General features: G+C 39.7%; 1 protein-coding gene across 7 annotated transcripts in view; it reads right to left on the bottom strand.

The window, feature by feature from the left end:
• NALCN (sodium leak channel, non-selective) overlaps positions 1-19338 on the bottom strand; it is a 280557-nt gene that overhangs the window by 167448 nt on the left and 93771 nt on the right. For all 7 annotated transcript variants that reach the window (XR_005017238.1, XM_036831753.1, XM_036831755.1 and 4 more), the window contains one exon: positions 3292-3423. Coding sequence is in view for 6 of the 7 variants with exons in the window: in XM_036831753.1 (XP_036687648.1) it covers positions 3292-3423 (132 nt within the window). In the remaining variant the exon portion in view is untranslated. The remainder of the gene's footprint in view (positions 1-3291; positions 3424-19338) is intronic.

Raw genomic sequence — 19338 nt, forward strand, 5'->3', positions numbered from 1 at the left:
TACTTTCAGGGGTTTGGGAAGTGGGCAACAATTAATAGAAACATATGTGCCAGATTTTACTATACAATCCTCTCTTTCTGATTTTTTTTTTTAATAATCTTTTTTTAAAAGATTTTGTGTGTGTGGACCATTTTTAAAGTCTTTATTGAATTTGTTACAATATTGCTTTTGTTTTATGTTTTGGTTTTTTTGCTGTAAGGCATATGGGACCTTAGCTCCCTGACCAGGGATCAAACCCGCACCCCCTGCATTGGAAGGCGAAGTCTTAACCACTGGACAGCCAGGGAAGTCCCTCTTTCTGATTTTTTCAAATTAAAAAATAGCATTATATACAAAAAAGAACAATAACAAGGATTTTTCAACTACCACTGGACGCTACCTATACACTTAAATAGTATCAGTGAACTCTACAATATTAAAATATTTGAAATTTTGTTGGAATTTCTTACAGTGTGATCATAAATCAGCTAACACACATAAACACATTAGGAAAGAGATCAATTTTGTTTATGAAAAAATTAGGTAAAATTTACTGGAGGATTCTGTTCTGTTCTTCTGTTCCCAGAATGGCTTATGTATTTACTGTATAGTATTGATTTAGTACGACTGAGTATGCACACTGGGCTACAAAGGAAATGTTAATGGAATCTCTAAGTATCCAGGGCTCCCTCAGAAGCAAATATAATTTACTCCTTCCAGTGAGACAGGCATAAGGTCAATCACGTGTAGCCATTTCTGTTTTTATTCTAGGCATTTCTGTCATCAGCCTTTTTGCCTCTGGTTCTAATACTATTATGTAATTCTTCCACCTCACCTATCTTCCCTCCTCATTCCACCCAGAGCCTTTAATTAACCTTTGGGTTTCTCGTTCCCTGTTAAACAATTTCTTCTTCACTCTCGATCTCTGAGCACAGAGTCCGCTTCTTCCATCCTTGCCTATACCGGTCCTGTCCCAAATGCATGATTCCTCCCACTGCCCTGTCCAGAAAAGGATACCCATGCTCCAGTGCCCCGTGTGGCCCATGGAGGACAATGTGTGGATGAGGAAGAGACGCCCCATCCATGACTCCTCCACACCCCTTTGAGATGTACTCCGTCAGGTGAAAACACCCTCTCCCACACTCTCCCCATGCCCTCGATAGAGGGCCCTCTATTGATCTGTATTCATTTCTCTGTCAGTCACTCTCCCATGCCACTTACACTCCTTTCCAGAAGAACTGGCCTCACGCCCAATGACGTGTGTCACTGTGAAGATTTAGCCAACACCATACCCCGATAGTTCCCTGCCATTTTTGCCTTGACTCCATCTTTACATTTGAGCCACCCACATCCATAGAACACCCTAGATTTTGTATTTAGTTACCCAGAATTATTCTGAAATATAAATCCTGCACCCCGCTCTCTGATCACAACCTTACCTTCTAGCTCTCTTACTCCATCCCTTTAACTATACCTGTTCTTTGACCATTGGAGACCCTTGATCCTTCATTTTTACTCTTTCACTCTCCTCTTATTTTCCCTCTTTTCATATCCAACCTAGACCACAGGGTCATCATTTCAACTCCTTTGCCAACCACCCATGTTCCCTGATCCCTTGTCTCTCAGCTCCACTAGACTGAAAAAGCTCTAAAGTTGGACCAATCCGAATGTTGCCTTTCTTCTCCCCTTTATGAAAGGCCAAAGAAAGTCACAGGCCTGTCTCAATTGGCATCACTATAAATTTGTAGTCTCAATCTTCAGTGCTGCATTTGATGTATCATTCATTAGCTTTTTTGCATTCTCCACATTACCCGTGTCCTATCTCTCTTCTCCACCAGCTTCCCACTTTACCGTCTCATCATCAGGTTGGATGGAGACCTTGCTTCCTACTTCACAGGACAGACGGAAATTACTTGATTGGGATTCCTTAAAGTCCCATCCCTGTGTTAGAAATTCACCTGCAAGGATGACTCTTGGTCCATGTTTCCCTCTGCTTTCAATGACAAGCCATGCTTTCTGTGCTGGATTTGCAGCAAAATTATACCCATTTTTCAGGTGTTGGGCTGGACATAATTTCTTCATGAGCCCCTGTCATTTGTTCTCCACAGCATAAAAAGTTGTTATTGTTCACTGTCTATATTTTTGCTAAACTGTAAGCTCCATATACGACACAGCTATCAGGCAGTGTCACATCACAGAGACTCTACTACAGTGAAAGTCTAATACTAATGATATTTTCTTACAGGAAACAAACCTCCACAAGAGGGGAATTCATAAGTGACTCCTTAAAAGGTTCTTGATACCCACATAGATGTTTATATTCAATAGCTGTATACTATCAATTCTTTTTCTGAAAAGTTGATGTGTTGGTGGATTGACTTTTTATTAACCAAATCCATTTTTAAATGCACTGGGAGAATTCTGCATATATAAGAGAACTCAACTATAAGGCAAATTGATTTTGTATATGAAAAGTGGTTTTGTAATAAAAATAATCACATTGCGATGTTTCTCCTTTTTAAGTTGTCTTTTTCATATATTGGATTTCTTGAAGTGTAGCACAGCTGGATGTGCATTCCTGACTTATATGATGAATGGGTTTCAAAAGAGCTGTCTGTCAATCAATTTTTACATAAATACATAACCATTGAATTCTAAGATATATTTTAGAAATAATTTTTTACAATGAAAAGAAGTAGTGGTCTCTGGAAATCATTAAAAAATATTTAAGAATCAAACATTAACAAAGTTACCCCAGCAATAAGAAGTCTATTACAAAACTCTGGTATGGGATGCGGGGTGCTGGATGATGCTGATTTAATCACTAAACGTACCTGTTCCTGACTGGACATCTTTAGTGCAGGTTGCAACACCTCAGATTTTTAGAACAGAAATCTTTCAGTTTCTCTCCAGCCCCCTCCTTGGTACTGTTGAGCTGACTTGCTCATTTATAATATTCTGAATCTCTGCTTGCTTACACTTAGGAGGAAACAGACTAACACAACATGACAAAGCAGAGAAAATGAGAGGTTGATAGGAAAACAGCAAGATGGCCAGAGTAACACCCAGGGCAAGGTTACCGTGGCAATGTGACACACTGTAGGAAAGATCACTCAGGCCCAGGGTGACAGGAAACAAATCAGGCAACACGGTGACCAAGGGAAACACCTCCGAAGCGGACAATGAATCAGCTTTGGTCAAAGTCAAGTAATTAACAAACTGCAATTGATTTTCACATTTAAAAAAGGTGCTATGACTAGCCGAGGTTTTCGCCTACCTTGAAAAGTGATCTGCACCCCGTGAGCTGCTTACCTCCGCAAGATAGAACTCGTCGTATTGCCTTCTGAAGGTTTCTCCTTTGTGATAGTTGCTGGCAGCCACTATCACGTCCACGGTCACCATGCTCAGGATGAACATGTGGAAGACGGATGACCGCATCATTTGCTGAGGAGGCAAAACAGATGAACTCTTAACAAAGAAACAAACCCATGATTCAACATAACTATGGGCTTAGGCCTTGGTCTGCAACATCTTTGTGATATGCTGCTGTGCAGAACAGTCCTTCTTTTAAAAAAAATTATTTTATTGAAGTATAATTGATTTACAATGTTGTGTTAATTTCTGCTGTACAGCAAACTGATTCAGTTATACATACATATATTGATACATTCCTTTTCAGATTCTTTTCCATTATGGCTTATCACAGGATACTGAATATAGTTCCCTGTGCTATACAGTAGGACCTGTTGTTTATCCATTCTATATAATAGTTTGCATCTGCTAATCCCAAACTACCAATCCCTCCCTCTCCCACCCCCCTGTCCCTTGGCAACCACATGTCCAGAACAGTCCTTCTAAGATAACTTGATGAATGTCACTATACAGTGTGAGCAAAGGAATCATTTTTCTGCAGGCAGCTAAAAAATAACTGGGGAGAGAGTTTCAGAGACTTTTGGTTAAAAGCTGAAAATACATTTCATTGAACTTGTATATAGCCTATATCTTAATTTTCACTGATTAGTTAGGAAGCTTTTATCCTTACTACTGACTCTATGCAGAAATTATTTTTGGAAAGCTGATACCACATAACAAGTATTGCTTTATTTTGTTAAGAGAAAGAGCTACTGCTGAGGAAAGCATTTTAGAGATAATCATAAAACCAGAAAAGTGGGAGAAACCTAAGAACTATTTATTTTTAAATTTATTGCCTCTGTAAATTATTTATTTCTTTAAATTACTATTTTTAATAATTTACTCTCTATGTTTTAAACCACTTTACTGAGGTATGGTTGACATTAAAAAAAGTGGTACATATTGAATGTATACAACTCAGTGAGCTTGGGGGTAAAAATACACCCATGAAAGCATCACCATCATCAAGGCCATATACATATCTGTCACCTCCCAAAGCTTCCTTTCAACTCCATTATTATTATTATTAGTGGTAAGAACACAACATAAGATCTATCCTCTTAGCAAATTTTAAATATACAATAGAGTATTGCTAACTACAGGCACTTATGCTGTATAGTAGATCTTCAGAATTTATTTATCTTATATATTGGAACTTTGTACCCTTTGCATAAATATGTTATTGAAAATTACACTACAACTAATAATAGCTAATGTCTATATTTATAATTATTATGTGCCTGGAGCTGTTGTAGGTGCTTTACATAAATTAACTCATTTAATGTCATAACGGCCCTAGGAAGTTACTCTAACTTTATAGAGAAGGAAACTGAGGCTCAGGGAAGTTAAATAACTTTCTCTCTGTCACACACGTGTTGAAGATGGAACCACAATTTGGACCCAAGTCTGGTCCAGGTCTGCTGCCTACACTGAGGTGAAATAAATAGGCATTCCAAAAAAATGACTATTATTATAATAGCTGCCATGTATTGAATACTATAAGTATGTTATTTATTTCATCTCTTTTCATCTCCACCATATACACAGTGGGATATATTACTCACTTCTTCCAGTGAGTTCAGAAAGATTAAGTCATTTGTCCAAGGCCACACAGCAAGTATACAGCAGAGCCAGGCTCTGTACCCATGTCTGTTTAAGTCCATTCTGGGAGCCCCTGCCCACTGTGGGGTAGGAAGTATATAAAAGGACAGAGTAGAAGCTGAAGGCCCTGGGCAGAAGAAGGAGGAGAGAGAGGCTGACCACATAACAAACCACTGAATCACATCCCTTGGCGCCAACTGCCCAGGGACTGGTGTCACCATGTAGCAGGGTCTCGCCTGTTCTTAGTACTTACAGACACATACGGACACTATTTGATCTCGACCTGAGACTCCTTCGGTTTTTGCAACTGAAAGAACATAACTAAAGCAGGACCTAAGAACAGAAAAAGAGGCAAAGGATGCCTCTGGGCCCACCACTGGCTCTCTGCATCCACATGTGCACATCCATATGGCTTCATGACCCTGCAGTCAGCAACAGCACGGGCTCTGAGCCAAAGTGCGTGGAGCTGAAACTCTACCACATACGAACTCTGGCCCTGAGCAAGATGCTTAAACCTCTCTGTGCCTCAGTTTTCCCATCAGTAAAATGGAGACAATACTGGCTACTCTAAAAGTTGTTATCATAAACAAGTAAATATCTGTAAGCTCTTACATCAGCGCTTGCACATTATAAATGTTCTATTAAGATTTGCAGTAAAAAAATGCAATTCTGTGAATGAGGTATTTTTCTGTTCAGGAATGAGAAATAAACTGCACCAGGTCAAAGAATTAATTATGTTTTATATATGAGTCCAGAACCAAGTGAGATAAATAAAAGTAATAAAGTCTAATAATGTGAGAGATGTCAGAGCCATTGGAAAAGCAGATATTTAGTAAGGTTGTGTGTCACCATGGCTACTGATGCATTCTTACATCCATTTATTTGCCCTTGACTTTATTTTATGGGTAATACAAAATCAAGTTCCAGAACTGTCAATCAACATATTTAAATGCACATCAATTTGCTTGCAGGAACTACTGACCTTCATAAAGTAGATAAGCAAATCAGTGGCCAAGTTTCTATCCTCATTAGAATTTTTATTTAGTCTTTCTTGCATTGTGAGAGTTAAATTCCATAACTATTATTCCTTTTCTATGCTCTTTTCAATATAATGTTCTATTAAAAACATTTCAACTGATTTCCACCTTCATCTGCATGACAAAAAGCCACAACTTTCTATTTCCTTAGCTGTGGATTTTATGTCTTAAGTAAACTGTTATTACTGAAAGGTCCAAACAAAGCTTTTAGCCATGGCTGTCAAAAAACTTTTAAATTGGTTTTGTGACTGTCACAGCTTCACTTGGTGCTGTCATTATAATTAGGTTGTTTTTGTCTGAATGTCTACGTATCCCTGTTGGTAGAGAGTCATTAAAATAATCACTTACAATGGATTTTGAATATGCTATAATCACCATTGCTCGGCTGACTTCTCCAAAGTAATAACTTCCAAATATTAAATAAGAATTAAGGTAATCAGTATGTGCAGTAGCCAAATTTAAATAATAAAACCAGTAACTTTAGCTTTAAACGTAGAGCTAGCTACATAGACCACTTCAACTCAATCCAATTCAACCAACGTTTGAACTTGGCTACAGGCTTCCTTAATGTAGAACGGCTGGCAACATTACACTTAGAGTCACGCTTACATCTATAGGACAGTCCAAATTTATACCCGCGATTTTTCATTTTGTTGTAAAATTAATGTAAAGGAAAATGTTAAAGTTGTAAGTGCCACAAAATATTATATAACTTGAGATTTTCACAATTGTATGATTTAATATGGATGTAGGCTATATAGATAAACATACACATACATATATGTATGTATATATGTATGTGTGTATATATATTTTTATATATGTGTATATATCTATAGATATATTTAATATAAGACTCTTCAGATCCTGCATACACATTAGATTTTTAAAAATTCCCTTCAATTGCAATGTGATTTTGATTTATATTTTTAAACCATCAGAAAAATTTTGCACATGTTTTGAGTTTGGCTTTGATCCAAGACCTACTGATTTCTGTATGTGACAGCTGGAATTATCAAAATAGGAAGAAGAGACTATAGCAGAATCATCCCCAAGGCAGCAATGTCAGGAATGCTCAGAAGCCTTGTTACTCAAAGTGTGGTCCCTGGACCAGCAGCTTCCTGGGAGTGTGTTAGAAATGCAGAGGCCTACTGCCTCAGAATCTGCATCTTCAGCCCTGATTAATGTGGATAGTAAAGTTTGAGAACCTCTGTTGTAGAGGAAACTCCTAAGTAGCAGGTTAAACTGGGTGACCTATAAAATGTTTTACGCATTCACAATTTTATGATTCTAAAAGCCTGTAATCACTGACTAAAACATATAACAAATACTGGCTGGCATATTATGGCACTATATCAAGATGCATCATCACAAAAATGGATGCCCACCTCCCCCTGCCTCCTTCAACTCCAAGATCAAAAATCAATTAAACCAGTTTGGCTTCATGAGACAAAAGTATGTGTTGGTTTTTCAACCATTTGGAGAGGATTATGAAGATACCAGCACAAACTCTTTCATAAAGTCTAGGAATGCGGGTGGCTTCTAGAATCTGGAAAAGGCAAAGCAACAGTTTCTTCCCTAAAATCTTCAGAAGTAATACAGCCTTACGAATACATTGATCTTAGCCCAGCAAAACCCATTTTGGACTTCTGACCTGTAGAACCATAAATAATGAATTTGTGTTGTTTGAAATCGCTGAGTTTGTGGAAATCTGTCACAGTAGCAATAGGAAACTAAAGCAAGCACTGTTGGTGATTTTGACATACACCCGCTCAAATCATCTCCTATGAAACAGGACCGCAGACATCTGCCCAGTGCTACAAAATTCTACCCGATCAAAGGGTTCCACCGAAAAAAAAAAGAAGAACAGGAAAGGTCACCTTTCTTCATATTAGTTCTGAGTTCTACTGTGAAAGGAATGCTCTCAAAGACAGAAGTCTATGCCAAACCTGGATAGGGATCCTCCCTCAATTCAAATCGACGTCGACAAAATGTATTATCAAAATAAGAGCTCATATTTGAGGGCTTGGTTTGTGCCAAGCCTCATTCCAAGCATATCACATGCTGGTGTAAAAATTTCATTTAATCCTCAACAACCCTGTGAAAAAGGTGCATTTGTTATCCCCTCACCTATGGAGAAGCAGGGAAGGATGAATCGATTTCCAACTTCACAGACTTAGAAAGTAGTCTCATTTGTTTTGAGTCCAAAGCAAATGCTCTCCTGCCTCCTATCAGGCAGTCAAAATGCAGCTGACTCTGCCTACATATTAAAGAAGAAGCAGCTCCCATGGCAAGTGTTTGTGATTTAACAGAGGGTGTAAGTTTGGGAACCCTATATTTGAAAGCTGAAGATGACCTGTTTTTCACCGAAGGGTCTAAGATTGCCGTGGTGTAAAAGAATGTCAATTTTGAAGGCAGCCTGAGCTGGGTTCAAATCTTGACTCTGTACCCGATTTAACTTCTCTGTGACTTAGTTTTCTTATATGGGAAATGGGTGTAATAACATCTACATCTCTAGGCTGGAACATGAATATAAATGAGACTATTTAGTACAGAGTCTAAACAGGGTAGAGTCTAAATAGTATAGATGCCATAGCAGGCATCTTACACTCCAAAACTCTTATTATTATTGCTGTATTTGAAAAGGTATTTAAAGGTAGAGACACAGTCAGCTGTTTATGGGGAAGGTACGAATGTATAAGAGGAGAAATCAAGTGGAAGATACAAGTGATCTTGAGAGGGACCAGGAAAATTTATAGATTTTCAAAAAGGTCTTAAGGTGTCTCATTTTTAGTGGTATGAATGCTTAAGTACTTCACAGGAGTTCTTCCTATTAATTTGTTCAGTAATTTTTCCTATAGAATAGTGACTTATAGATTCTGAAGACTCTGCACGCAAACATCTAACAAATCAAAATTGTGGCTTAAGAGGCCACAATAAGGATAAATTTGGATAATAAACAGTACAGCCCAGAACTCAAATCTTTCTTTAAATCGCTGCTTGAGTGAATAAAATACCCTACCGTGGTAAACAAATTTCATGCACTGAACACTGTATCAGCCATGTACAGAAAGTTGTGTTTTAGTTAGATTTCAAAATAAACATATTTGGAGAACAATGCAATTACAAGATGAAATTTTCAGAAACCGTCTTGCATATGAGCCATGAGTGTAAGAACAAGAACATAATGTAAAAGACCAAGGGCACAAAACCTAAAATAAATCTCCCATTTCCCTTCCCTTATTTAGAAGACATCCGGATATTTGTTACTCCTACTATCAATACACAAAATACTTCTGTCTAATATAAAGCATTTCTGTTAAACAGGAAATATCTTTATAGCAATACCGAAAACAGAACCATTAGATATCCTTAAAAACTCTGCTTTTCCTTTCTGCCTGCTGCATGTCCTTGGAGAACCAGAGGGCACAGGGCAATCTACAAGTGACTTCCCACAAAGGTACTGACCATCTATGGTACCAGTGAAAACTACACCCACTGTCATGCCCTGATTGGTTTGCTTCTTTCCTGAACAGTAAGCTGGGGAAGAGAATCCCACACACACGCAGAAGTCAAATTGCAGGAAGAAGGAAGAGGGGCTTGGTAAGACACTTTCGTCTCTTGGCTACCGTGAGTATATCACTCTGTCAGAGTAAGCCTAGATGTTAAATCATAAATTGCCCACAAATATCTATGACTGCTGTTAATATTTTTCAAAACTCCTGACTCCACTATGTGAACTAGATTTTAACAAGAAGAAAAACATGCCTGGTGGAAGAGAAATGCGGCCAAGGACTGATTGTAATACTAAGCCAGTGATGTTTGAATTCCCTTTAGCCTGTGTGGAGAGCCTGAAATTGCCTGAAATTGAACCCACCTCTGCATCCACAGCCTTGGCAGTGCTCTCCCATCCCACTCTCATTCTGAACTTAGCCATGTGATTTGTTTCAGTCAGTGAGACAATCGCAAAAGCAGATTTGTCTCTGTATGCAGAGACTTGGAAAATACTTGTGAGTTGTGACTTCCTCTTGCAGCTCCTGGAGCCCTGAGCCACCACCACATTAACACTACAGGTTGGTCTGTTTCATGGTGGCCACCGGCCCCGTCATCCCCTCTATCCCAACAGTCAGCCGTGTCTGGAAGCAGAGATGAGGGCTGGTGAGCTAGCTGATGATGCTGGCTGACTTCAGATCAAAAGTGAGCCCAGCCGTGATCAGCTGAGACGGTCTCAGACTAGCGTGTTTTGGGAAGGGATCGTTGGCATCCACTTAAGGGGAGAGTAAGAATTTGTGTCTGCTGTGTGGGAGGTTGTGTAGTTCTGTACATGAAAGCACACACGTGTGCACATTCACATACAACCCCCCAAATATTTGCTAAGCACTTAACATGTGAAAGCTATAGTGGAAGCAGCTGGAAGCAGAGAGAAACTGACCAAATACAATCAAGGAGTCAGCAATCACTGCACTGTGGAAGCTTTGATCTGATTTTGAGGGCAGGGACCTTAGCATGGGGTGGAGCGGATGATTCAGAGAAATTCAAAAGACTGAATTAATGACAGAATTGAAGACAGATCAGATTTGGGGAGGACCAAGAGGGGTGCATTATAGGTTGGTGTTCAGGTTTCTGGAGATGCAGGAAAAGCCTGATGTCTATGTGGGGATGGGTGGGGGAGGGGTGACGTGTCCATGAGAACACCTGGGAACGTGTCTGCTGGACATTTAGAAATACACTGCAAAGATTCAGAAAGCAGAGTGAGAAGGGAAGGCTGTGACATCACTGGCCCATGAGTGTGCATGACAGCTGACTTTCTGGAATTGAGTAGGACACTCAGAGTGAACAGCGTTAGGAGAGAACCATGTGCTAATAGTAACGACAATCATCTCTGCAGGCTGAGTGACCTGCTGCATCCCACACATAGCACTAGGTATTTTATGTGCCTCACTTCTAATTCTTACCACCCCCTGAGAGATGTTTTTATCCCCATTTTTCAGGTCAGGAAACTGAGTCTCTGGGAGATTTAGCCAATTGTCCGAGGTTCTCCTGGGCCATACTGTCTGAGCTGGGCCACACATGGGTCTTTAAGGATGGAAGAGGTTTGCCTGTACATGGAACCCACGTTCCCCTGGGCTCAATCAATTCTTGAAATTATCTGCCAGGTTGTGGGAAGGTTTATTAAGAAGACAGACATTTAAGAAGTGCCTAGAATGTCACCTTGTCACTCGAAATACACATTTCACACAATCTACCCCTCCTTCCATCTTCGCCTTCAAGGGAAATTTTCTCAAAAAGCATTACAACACTATAGTAGTAATTTTGCCACAATTTGACCTACTTATGGTAAAAGCCTATTATTTCTGTTCTTTATAGAAGGAGGCACACGATGGGATGTTACCAGAGAGAAATTGAGCTCAAGGAAGCCAGGTCTCAGGCATACTTCCATTTCCTTGTCACTGACTTTCTTCAATATAACAGAGCACTGGGTGTGTGTTGGAAGATGGCTCAAAACCGTGTAGCCACGTCTGTCAAACTGTCAAGAGATGAAAACTCCTACCTGAGAGGCAGGAGAAAAACGGCTTGTCACAGCAGCAGCCCAGGAATGAGGCTCTAATTTAGCCATGTTCTATTTATCATGCATTAGGGTGACCTCTTCAGGGCTGCTGTTGCTTATGCTAAAATGAGTTTAAACAGCTAAGTAACCGGTTGATGCTAAAAGAGTCGATTGTAACTTTTCCCTTTGCTGAAACTCACACTTAGAGACACACTTAAAGAGAATTTCTAAATGGTTTTGGTAACACCACATAAAAGAATTACGTTATTGCCTGAAGATGGTAGAGTGTAAAATGTGCATACATAGGTCAAGTATTAATATTTTGGATTTACCTTTCTAATATTTTAATGTCTTCCCAGTTAGGTAGAAGTGATATGCCCTTTAGAATCTCACAGAATTTCTGAAAATCATTTGGAAAAATCAACAGGTAAATGGGCAACAAACAGGAATAAGCAATCTATAGAAAATATAAGTGGTCTATGTGTATATGAAAAAATGCTCAACAACCATAGGCTTTAATCAGGGAGATTCAAATTTAACATCATGATATATCATCTCATGCCATCAGGTGTAAAAATCTGATGACATCAAGTGTGGACAAGGATGTGAAAGAATGAGAACTCTTAGTCTTGCTGGTAAGAGTAAAAAGTGGCACTTCCATCTGGGGAGCCATCAGGCAACAGCTCATAAAGCCTAAGTTTGTTCATATCCTTTAACCGAGCAATTGTTCTCCTAACTATATATGCTCAGATAATTCTTACACGTGTGCACAAGAATGCGAGGGCAAGAAGGATCTTAGAATGTCTGCAAGAGCAAAACAATAAAAACAACCTCAATGGCCATCAACAGAACGAGTAAGTGAATAAATGGACAAACTGTGAAATATTTTTGTAGTAGGATAACATACAGTGATGAAGATGAAGTGGTTAAAAACACAAGGTCGACTGCCTGCGAGGAAATTCCCAGTCAGTAACTAGCTATGTGACCATCATCAAGTTACTTAGGCTCTCTGTGCCTCAAACTTCTCATTTGTTAAACAGAGATCATAATAGTACCTACATTTATGATGTTATGATCATTAAGTAATTTAATACCTCTGTGATATTTTGACTTATAATAAGACATACATATTTGGTCTTTGTCCTGGTCCCTGCCACAGATTTCTTAAAACCCTTGATATTTCCCAAGATGAGAGGGATAAAGGTGTCTTTTCTCATGTTAATGTGGTGACTTTGGAAAGCACCTAAGGATAAGGGCTGGTCGCCAAAGGAGCCAACAACGAAAGGATTAGAGGGTTGGGACCAAAAGTCCGGGGCGAGGAGAGGGACCAGAGATTGAAGCAATCACCACTGGCAATGATTTAATCAACCCTGTCCATGCAATGAAGCCTCCACAAAACCCCAAAAGGACGGGGCTCAGAGAGCTTCCGGGTTGGTGAACACGCTGAGGTGTTGGCAGACTGGCTCTCAGAGAGCATGGAAGCTCCGTGCCCCTTCCCCATACCTTGTCCTGTGCCATCTGTTCTATCTGGCTGTCCCTCATTGCATTGTTTTATAATAAGCTGGTAATCTAGTAAGTAAAATATTTTTCTGAGTTCTGTGAGCAGCTCTAGCAAATTATTCAAACCTGAGGAGGTCATTGGAACCTCCAACTAGAGCTGGTTGGTCAGAAGCCCAGGTGACATCTGAAAAGGAGGTGGCGGGGGTAGTCTTGTAGGACTGAGCCCTGAACCTTTGGGCTGAATTCAGGGTACTCAGCTGGTGTCAGAAAATTGCTTGGTGGTGTGAGAAAACTCTCTCCCCTCCCCTAGTTTGTCCTTAACTTAGGAATGAATTTATTAGGAATTGCATAGATTTAGATCATGACTCATTTCCTTATTAAACGTGGTATGAATTTCATTAATAAACCTGAAAAATGTCCTAGCAAAATTAACTCTGTTAACATTAAGTGAATTAACTAAAAATTTCAACAAGTGGCATCAGAGAGCTCAGCACGCAGAACCTACCAGGTCAGTAAGACGGTCCTGCTTGCCCATGTGCTCCAAACTCGTGGCTGTGAAGTTCAGTGTGAACGCATGTGTATTCTCACTCATTACAAAAACAGAAAAGACCACCCTAAGGGCCCCAGACTGAATCCTTTCCTGTATGCCTGCATATGACTCCCATTATGATTATAATTATAGCTATAATTGCATTTATAATTTGTCTCAGAACACAGAATGGAATTTGTAGGATTTCAAACTGCAGACCAAAGGTGCCTATTTTTTCCTTGATAAATGGCTCTACAGAGCCTATTATTCTGTAAAAAAGTGAGAAGATCTCTAAGGTCCCTAATTCAATTGATACCTCCATAATCAACGTATGTAAAGAGGGGGTAGAAATACCACAAACATTGCAACATTTGAAATAAGGTAAAATGTGTGTAGGGATGTGGGGAAAAAATTTTTTTTAAATAAAAAACAATAAGAAATTTGTTCCTATTGCTTAGATCCTAATCACTGCTTACAGGAATATATAAAATCCTGATAGATTTATTCATGCAATGTAAAAAAATGTGTATATACATATACAGATATACACATATGTCTTTTAAATAGATAGGTAGATAGATACAAACATACAGAGAGAGAGAGCGGAAAAAAATAAAGTATTATACATCAAACACCCAGAATCACAGAAGCACCAGTCAGATCATGTATTTAGTTTAACAGTAGTGGGGAAAGTTAAGCCACATCAATCAATCATATTTCATTAAATTACCTAATTACTTATAGCTCGTGGGGAAGACAGACAGACGTATACCAATAAACTAGACAAGGATACAGAAAGCAGAAAAGAAAGTAAAAATACAAGACACGATACCAGTGAAGAAAGTTAGCCAATGCGAAGCAATTTCACCTGAAACAAGAACAGAGATGATTTTTAAACGTCCTTCACTTATAAGAGAATTTGAGCCAGTCTCCATTTATGCTGAGTTAAGATTTCAACAGTTTGAAATTATGAAGACATAAAACTTACGGGAAGACATTTTGGGACTAATGGAAATCCACGCACTACTTACCCTTATGCCATCTTTGTAAACTAAAGTCACACTTCTGTAACTTATTTCATGGGTCACCCAAACAAAGGCCTCCTGACACCCAGCAGGTAAAATGAATGAGAAAAGCAGACCCGGAGTCATGTACTAAACACACAGGGACCACCCTCACTTCTACAAAGAATCAGGTTCATTTCTCCTTTCCTTTTGCAAACAGTGTTTTCCTTCAGGCATGCATTTACGTGTGTATTTATATATGTGTGCACTTATGAATTTATTATTTATTTATTTTCTGTCCATAGAGTGATGGGCAAAGAGAAATACTTTGCTACTCTGAGAAAAGTGACCGTACGAATCTGTGGATAAATAAAACACACATTCCCAGTGCTGTCGGGACAACAATACGGACTGTTGGGAAACTCCCGGAAACTGGAGAGACGGTGCCCAATGCGGCGGCCACTGCCCAGCTCCAGCCAATTACACCACATGGGAGTGAGGGTCCTGTGTTGCCAGATCTTTCTATTTTACAAAAGCAGTAGGATATATGGGTTTTCATATGAAATTTCTGTTTTTTAAACTTGGGGTCAAATTTGAAAACAAAGTTCCACTTTCAAGACAAAATCAGTAACTCCTAATACCCAAATGGGGACTCCCAGTCACCCGTTTACCATCTCAGATACTGCTTCTACCTCATTCTTCCATTCTTTTTCAACAAGTGGCCAAATCACTAACTCAATTTAATTACAGCTGTTCAAATGCTTCATTCCTATCAATTCTACTTTTTTAGTAGGTAGGAATTGGTTTTGATTCTTTTCAACTGTTATTCCTAAGACTACATTTCTAAACACAGATGTATTTATTCCACATGTTGACCATGACCGTTATGGTTCTTATTGTAAGGGAGTTTCCTCTGGTTGGAAAAGCAGACATTAAATAACAAATTATACCATTAAAAATTTTTTAATTAAAATTATGATAAACACGAAAGAAAAGTATAGGAGGATATGGGCACATATAACTGGGCTACCTGATCTGTTTCTTTGAGGACGAAGAAGGCTTCCTTAAGAAAGTGACATCTGAGCTGAATTCTGAATTCTGAGTGGGAGAGAAGAGTGTTCTAGAAAGAGGAAACATTATGTCAAAATGACAGGGCCTCCGGGAGGCAGAAATGCTGTTTTACAGAGGAGATATAATGTTTAAATTCAGGGGTAAAGGGTCTTAGGAGACTGGCTCCTAACGCTGACTGCTAGGTTACCTCTGGGAAGTGGAATGAGGGAGGACAGCTGGAAGAAGTTAAAGCAAACTCTTACTTTTTATTTTATTTCTACAGTTTAAAAGTCATTTTAGAAGAACACACTCACATTTTGCTTGTTTTAAAAATAAAAAGAGTGACCGACAAGGGCTTAATTTCCAAAATATACAAACAGCTCACACAGCTCAATATCAAAAAACCAAACACCCCAATCCAAAAATGGGCAGAAAGACCTAAACAGACATTTCTCCAAAGAAGACACACAGATGGCCAACAAGCACATGAAAAGGTACTTAATAGCTCTAATTACTAGAGAAATGCAAATTAAAACTACAATGAGGTACCACTTCACACCAGTCAGTATGGCCATCATCAAAATAGCTACAAACAATAAATGCTGGAGAGGGTGTGGAGAAAAGGGAACCCTCCTACAATGTTGGTGGGAATGTAAACTAGTGCAACTACTATGGAGAACACTATGAAGGTTCCTTAAAAAACTAAAAATAGAGCTACCATATAATCCAGCAATCCCACTCCTGGGCATATACCCAGAGAAAACCATAATTCAAAAAGATACATGCACCCCAATGTTCATTGCAGCACTATTTACAACAGCCAAGACATGGAAGCAACCTAAGTGTCCATCAACAGAGGAATGGATAAAGAAGATGTGGTACATATATACAATGGAATATTACTCAGCCATAAGAAAGAATGAAATAATGCCATTTGCAGCTACATGGATGGACCTAGAGATTATCATACTAAATGAAGTAAGTCAGACAGAGAGAGACAAATATCATATGATATCACCTATATGTGGAATCTTAAAAAATGATACAAATGAACTTACTGACATAACAGAAAAGACTCACCGACACAGAGAACAAACTTATGGTTACCAAAGGGGGCGCAGGTGAGGGATAAATTAGGAATTTGGGATTAACAGATACACACTACTACATATTAAATAGATATACAGCTACTGTATAGCACAGGGAACTATATTCAATATCTTGTAATAACCTATAATGGAAAAGAATGTGAAAAAGAATATATATGTATATATATGTTTATATATATATATAAAACTGAATCACCTTGCTGAACACCAGAAACTAACACAACATTGTAAATCAACTATACTTCAATAAAAAAGAAAACAAACAAACAGAAAGAATAAAAATAAAAAGGAGTAATACATGCTACAGTTTGTCTTTGAGTGAGATATTATAATCCAAGGCGTGAGTGAGGTATGGTTCAGATGAAAATTTTCCTGTTACCTAGTTTTAGACGGCATTAATCATTAGTAAGAGCCAAGTGAGTATTTCACGACCATTGTATCTTCAGTACTTTTTCTTTACTTATTTTCTTTCTCTTTAATAAGTTAATAGTTAATTCATTGTTCACCCAGACGTGGAAACGTACTCTCTCTCTTTAGTCACAGCTCACGTCATGCCCAATACAAAGAGGTGACCCCTTGGCCATCCCACTTTTCATCCGTACTCTTATAGATCGGCTCTTTCTGGAAAGCATCAGGACCAAAGATGGGACGCTGAGCTGCACGGAGCCTCATCCTGAACTGTCTGCCTTCCTTCTCCCATTGTCTCAAACCACACGTACCATCAACCATACAACTTACCAAGCATGCTGCCACACCCACCATATGTGCCTAATACTCACGTCTCCCAGACGCCACACCCACACAGGGCTAGCCTAACATCCACCCCCCTCTGCTGACCTTTAGTTCCCTATGTCCCTGCTCCGTGCTGCCCCTCAATCACCCCTTCATTGCCATCTAGCTCTTGCCATTTCAAATCTTTTTTTTTTTTAAATAAATTTATTTATTTCATTTATTTATTATTTTTGACTGTGTTGGGTCTTTGTTGCTGTGCGCTGGCCTTTTCTAGTCGTGGTGAGCAGGGGCTACTCTTTGCAGTGCGCAGGCTTCTCACTGCAGTGGCTTCTCTTGCTGTGGAGCAAGGGCTCTAGGCACACGGGCTTCTCTAGTTGTGGCTCACAGGCTTCAGTAGTTGTGGCTCGCAGGCTGTAGAGTGCAGGCTCAGTAGTTGCAGCACACGGGCCTAGCTGCTCCGCGGCATGTGGGATCTTCCCGGACTAGGGCTCGAACCCGTGTCCCCTGCATTGGCAGGAGGATTCTTAACCACTGCGCCATCAGGGAAGCCCCTCAAATCTTTTTGATATAGAGGCTCGCTTCCTAATTCAAGACTGCAACCTTGAGGCATCTATTAACAAGCATTTACTAAAATTTTAAACAATGCCTTTGGGGCACAGGAAGACCCTGATTTGGTACTCCTAGCAGGCCTGATCGTTGATTTCTATTACAAATGAACGTTTCCTTGGCATCTTTTTTCAGCTAGATAGAGCATGGGACCAGGAACCAGAAGAGCAGGTACAAGTCCCGGTTTCTCCATTTGTCTGAGGTCAGGAGACTCAGGCGGCCCTCTGGGTCTCCACTTCACCTCTACAAAGGCTGATAGAGGATGCCAATCTTTCCGCAGCACAGGGCTGTACTGATTCTCACCCTTCCTCACTCCCTGCCTCATGCTTTCGGTCTCGGTTTAAGTACCACTACCTCACGAGGACCTCCCCTGACTCTCAGACAAGGAGAGCGGACTCCAAATTACATACTTCCATAGCATCCTGCATTACTCCTTCCAAACGCCCGTCACTCCTGTGATTGCTAGTTCAAAGCTGGGTTTCCTCCTCACTCCCTGAAGTACCCTGTAAGCTCCATGAGGGGAGGGGCTGGGCTTGTCTTGCTCAGGACCATCTTTGTGTCAGTACATATCGGTTGGTGGATTCATGAATAATGTAAGTAAAAGTACTTTTTAGGCAAGAAGCTGCTGCTACTCCAATGGTTGTCATTGTTATTGCTATGACAGTAGTAGCAGTAGTAGAGGTAGCCACAGAAGTTGAATTATTAGCGGCACTGTCACCATCCAATATACGACAGAAAGAGAAGCACAGAATAGTACTTAATATTATCCGTATTCATCGTAAACTCTTCCTCTTTTTCTGCTCTATCCTTTTCATGGATACAAACAGACAACTGTATGATTAAACAGCCATATAGATGTAGCCCACAGGAGAGGTTCAGAGGACAGTATTTTGCTACTTATGTACCAATCCTTGAAATGCACCAGTCCCCACCTGGAGAAAGATCCAAAAGAAAGACAGATGTGTTCTCATCCTGAAGCAGGTGATAAACCCTTCCCCAAATTATAGGGGGGGATATGAAAAACTACAAGAAGCAGTCCCCTTGTAGGAAGAGGATTTACAACTGAAAACAGAAAGAGGGTGAAGAAAAGAAAATTCTCCAGGAGGAAGAATCAGTTCTCTGCTCCCAACATGGGACAGCTTGAGCTTTCACCCTTAAAGAGGAGGGAAATGGAAATATAAAAAGCCCTGGAATGGCAGGGATGCCGCTCTTAAGGTGATGTTGTTTTGAA

Source organism: Balaenoptera musculus, chromosome 18 (assembly GCF_009873245.2).
Source record: "Balaenoptera musculus isolate JJ_BM4_2016_0621 chromosome 18, mBalMus1.pri.v3, whole genome shotgun sequence".
Lineage (NCBI taxonomy): Eukaryota > Metazoa > Chordata > Mammalia > Artiodactyla > Balaenopteridae > Balaenoptera > Balaenoptera musculus.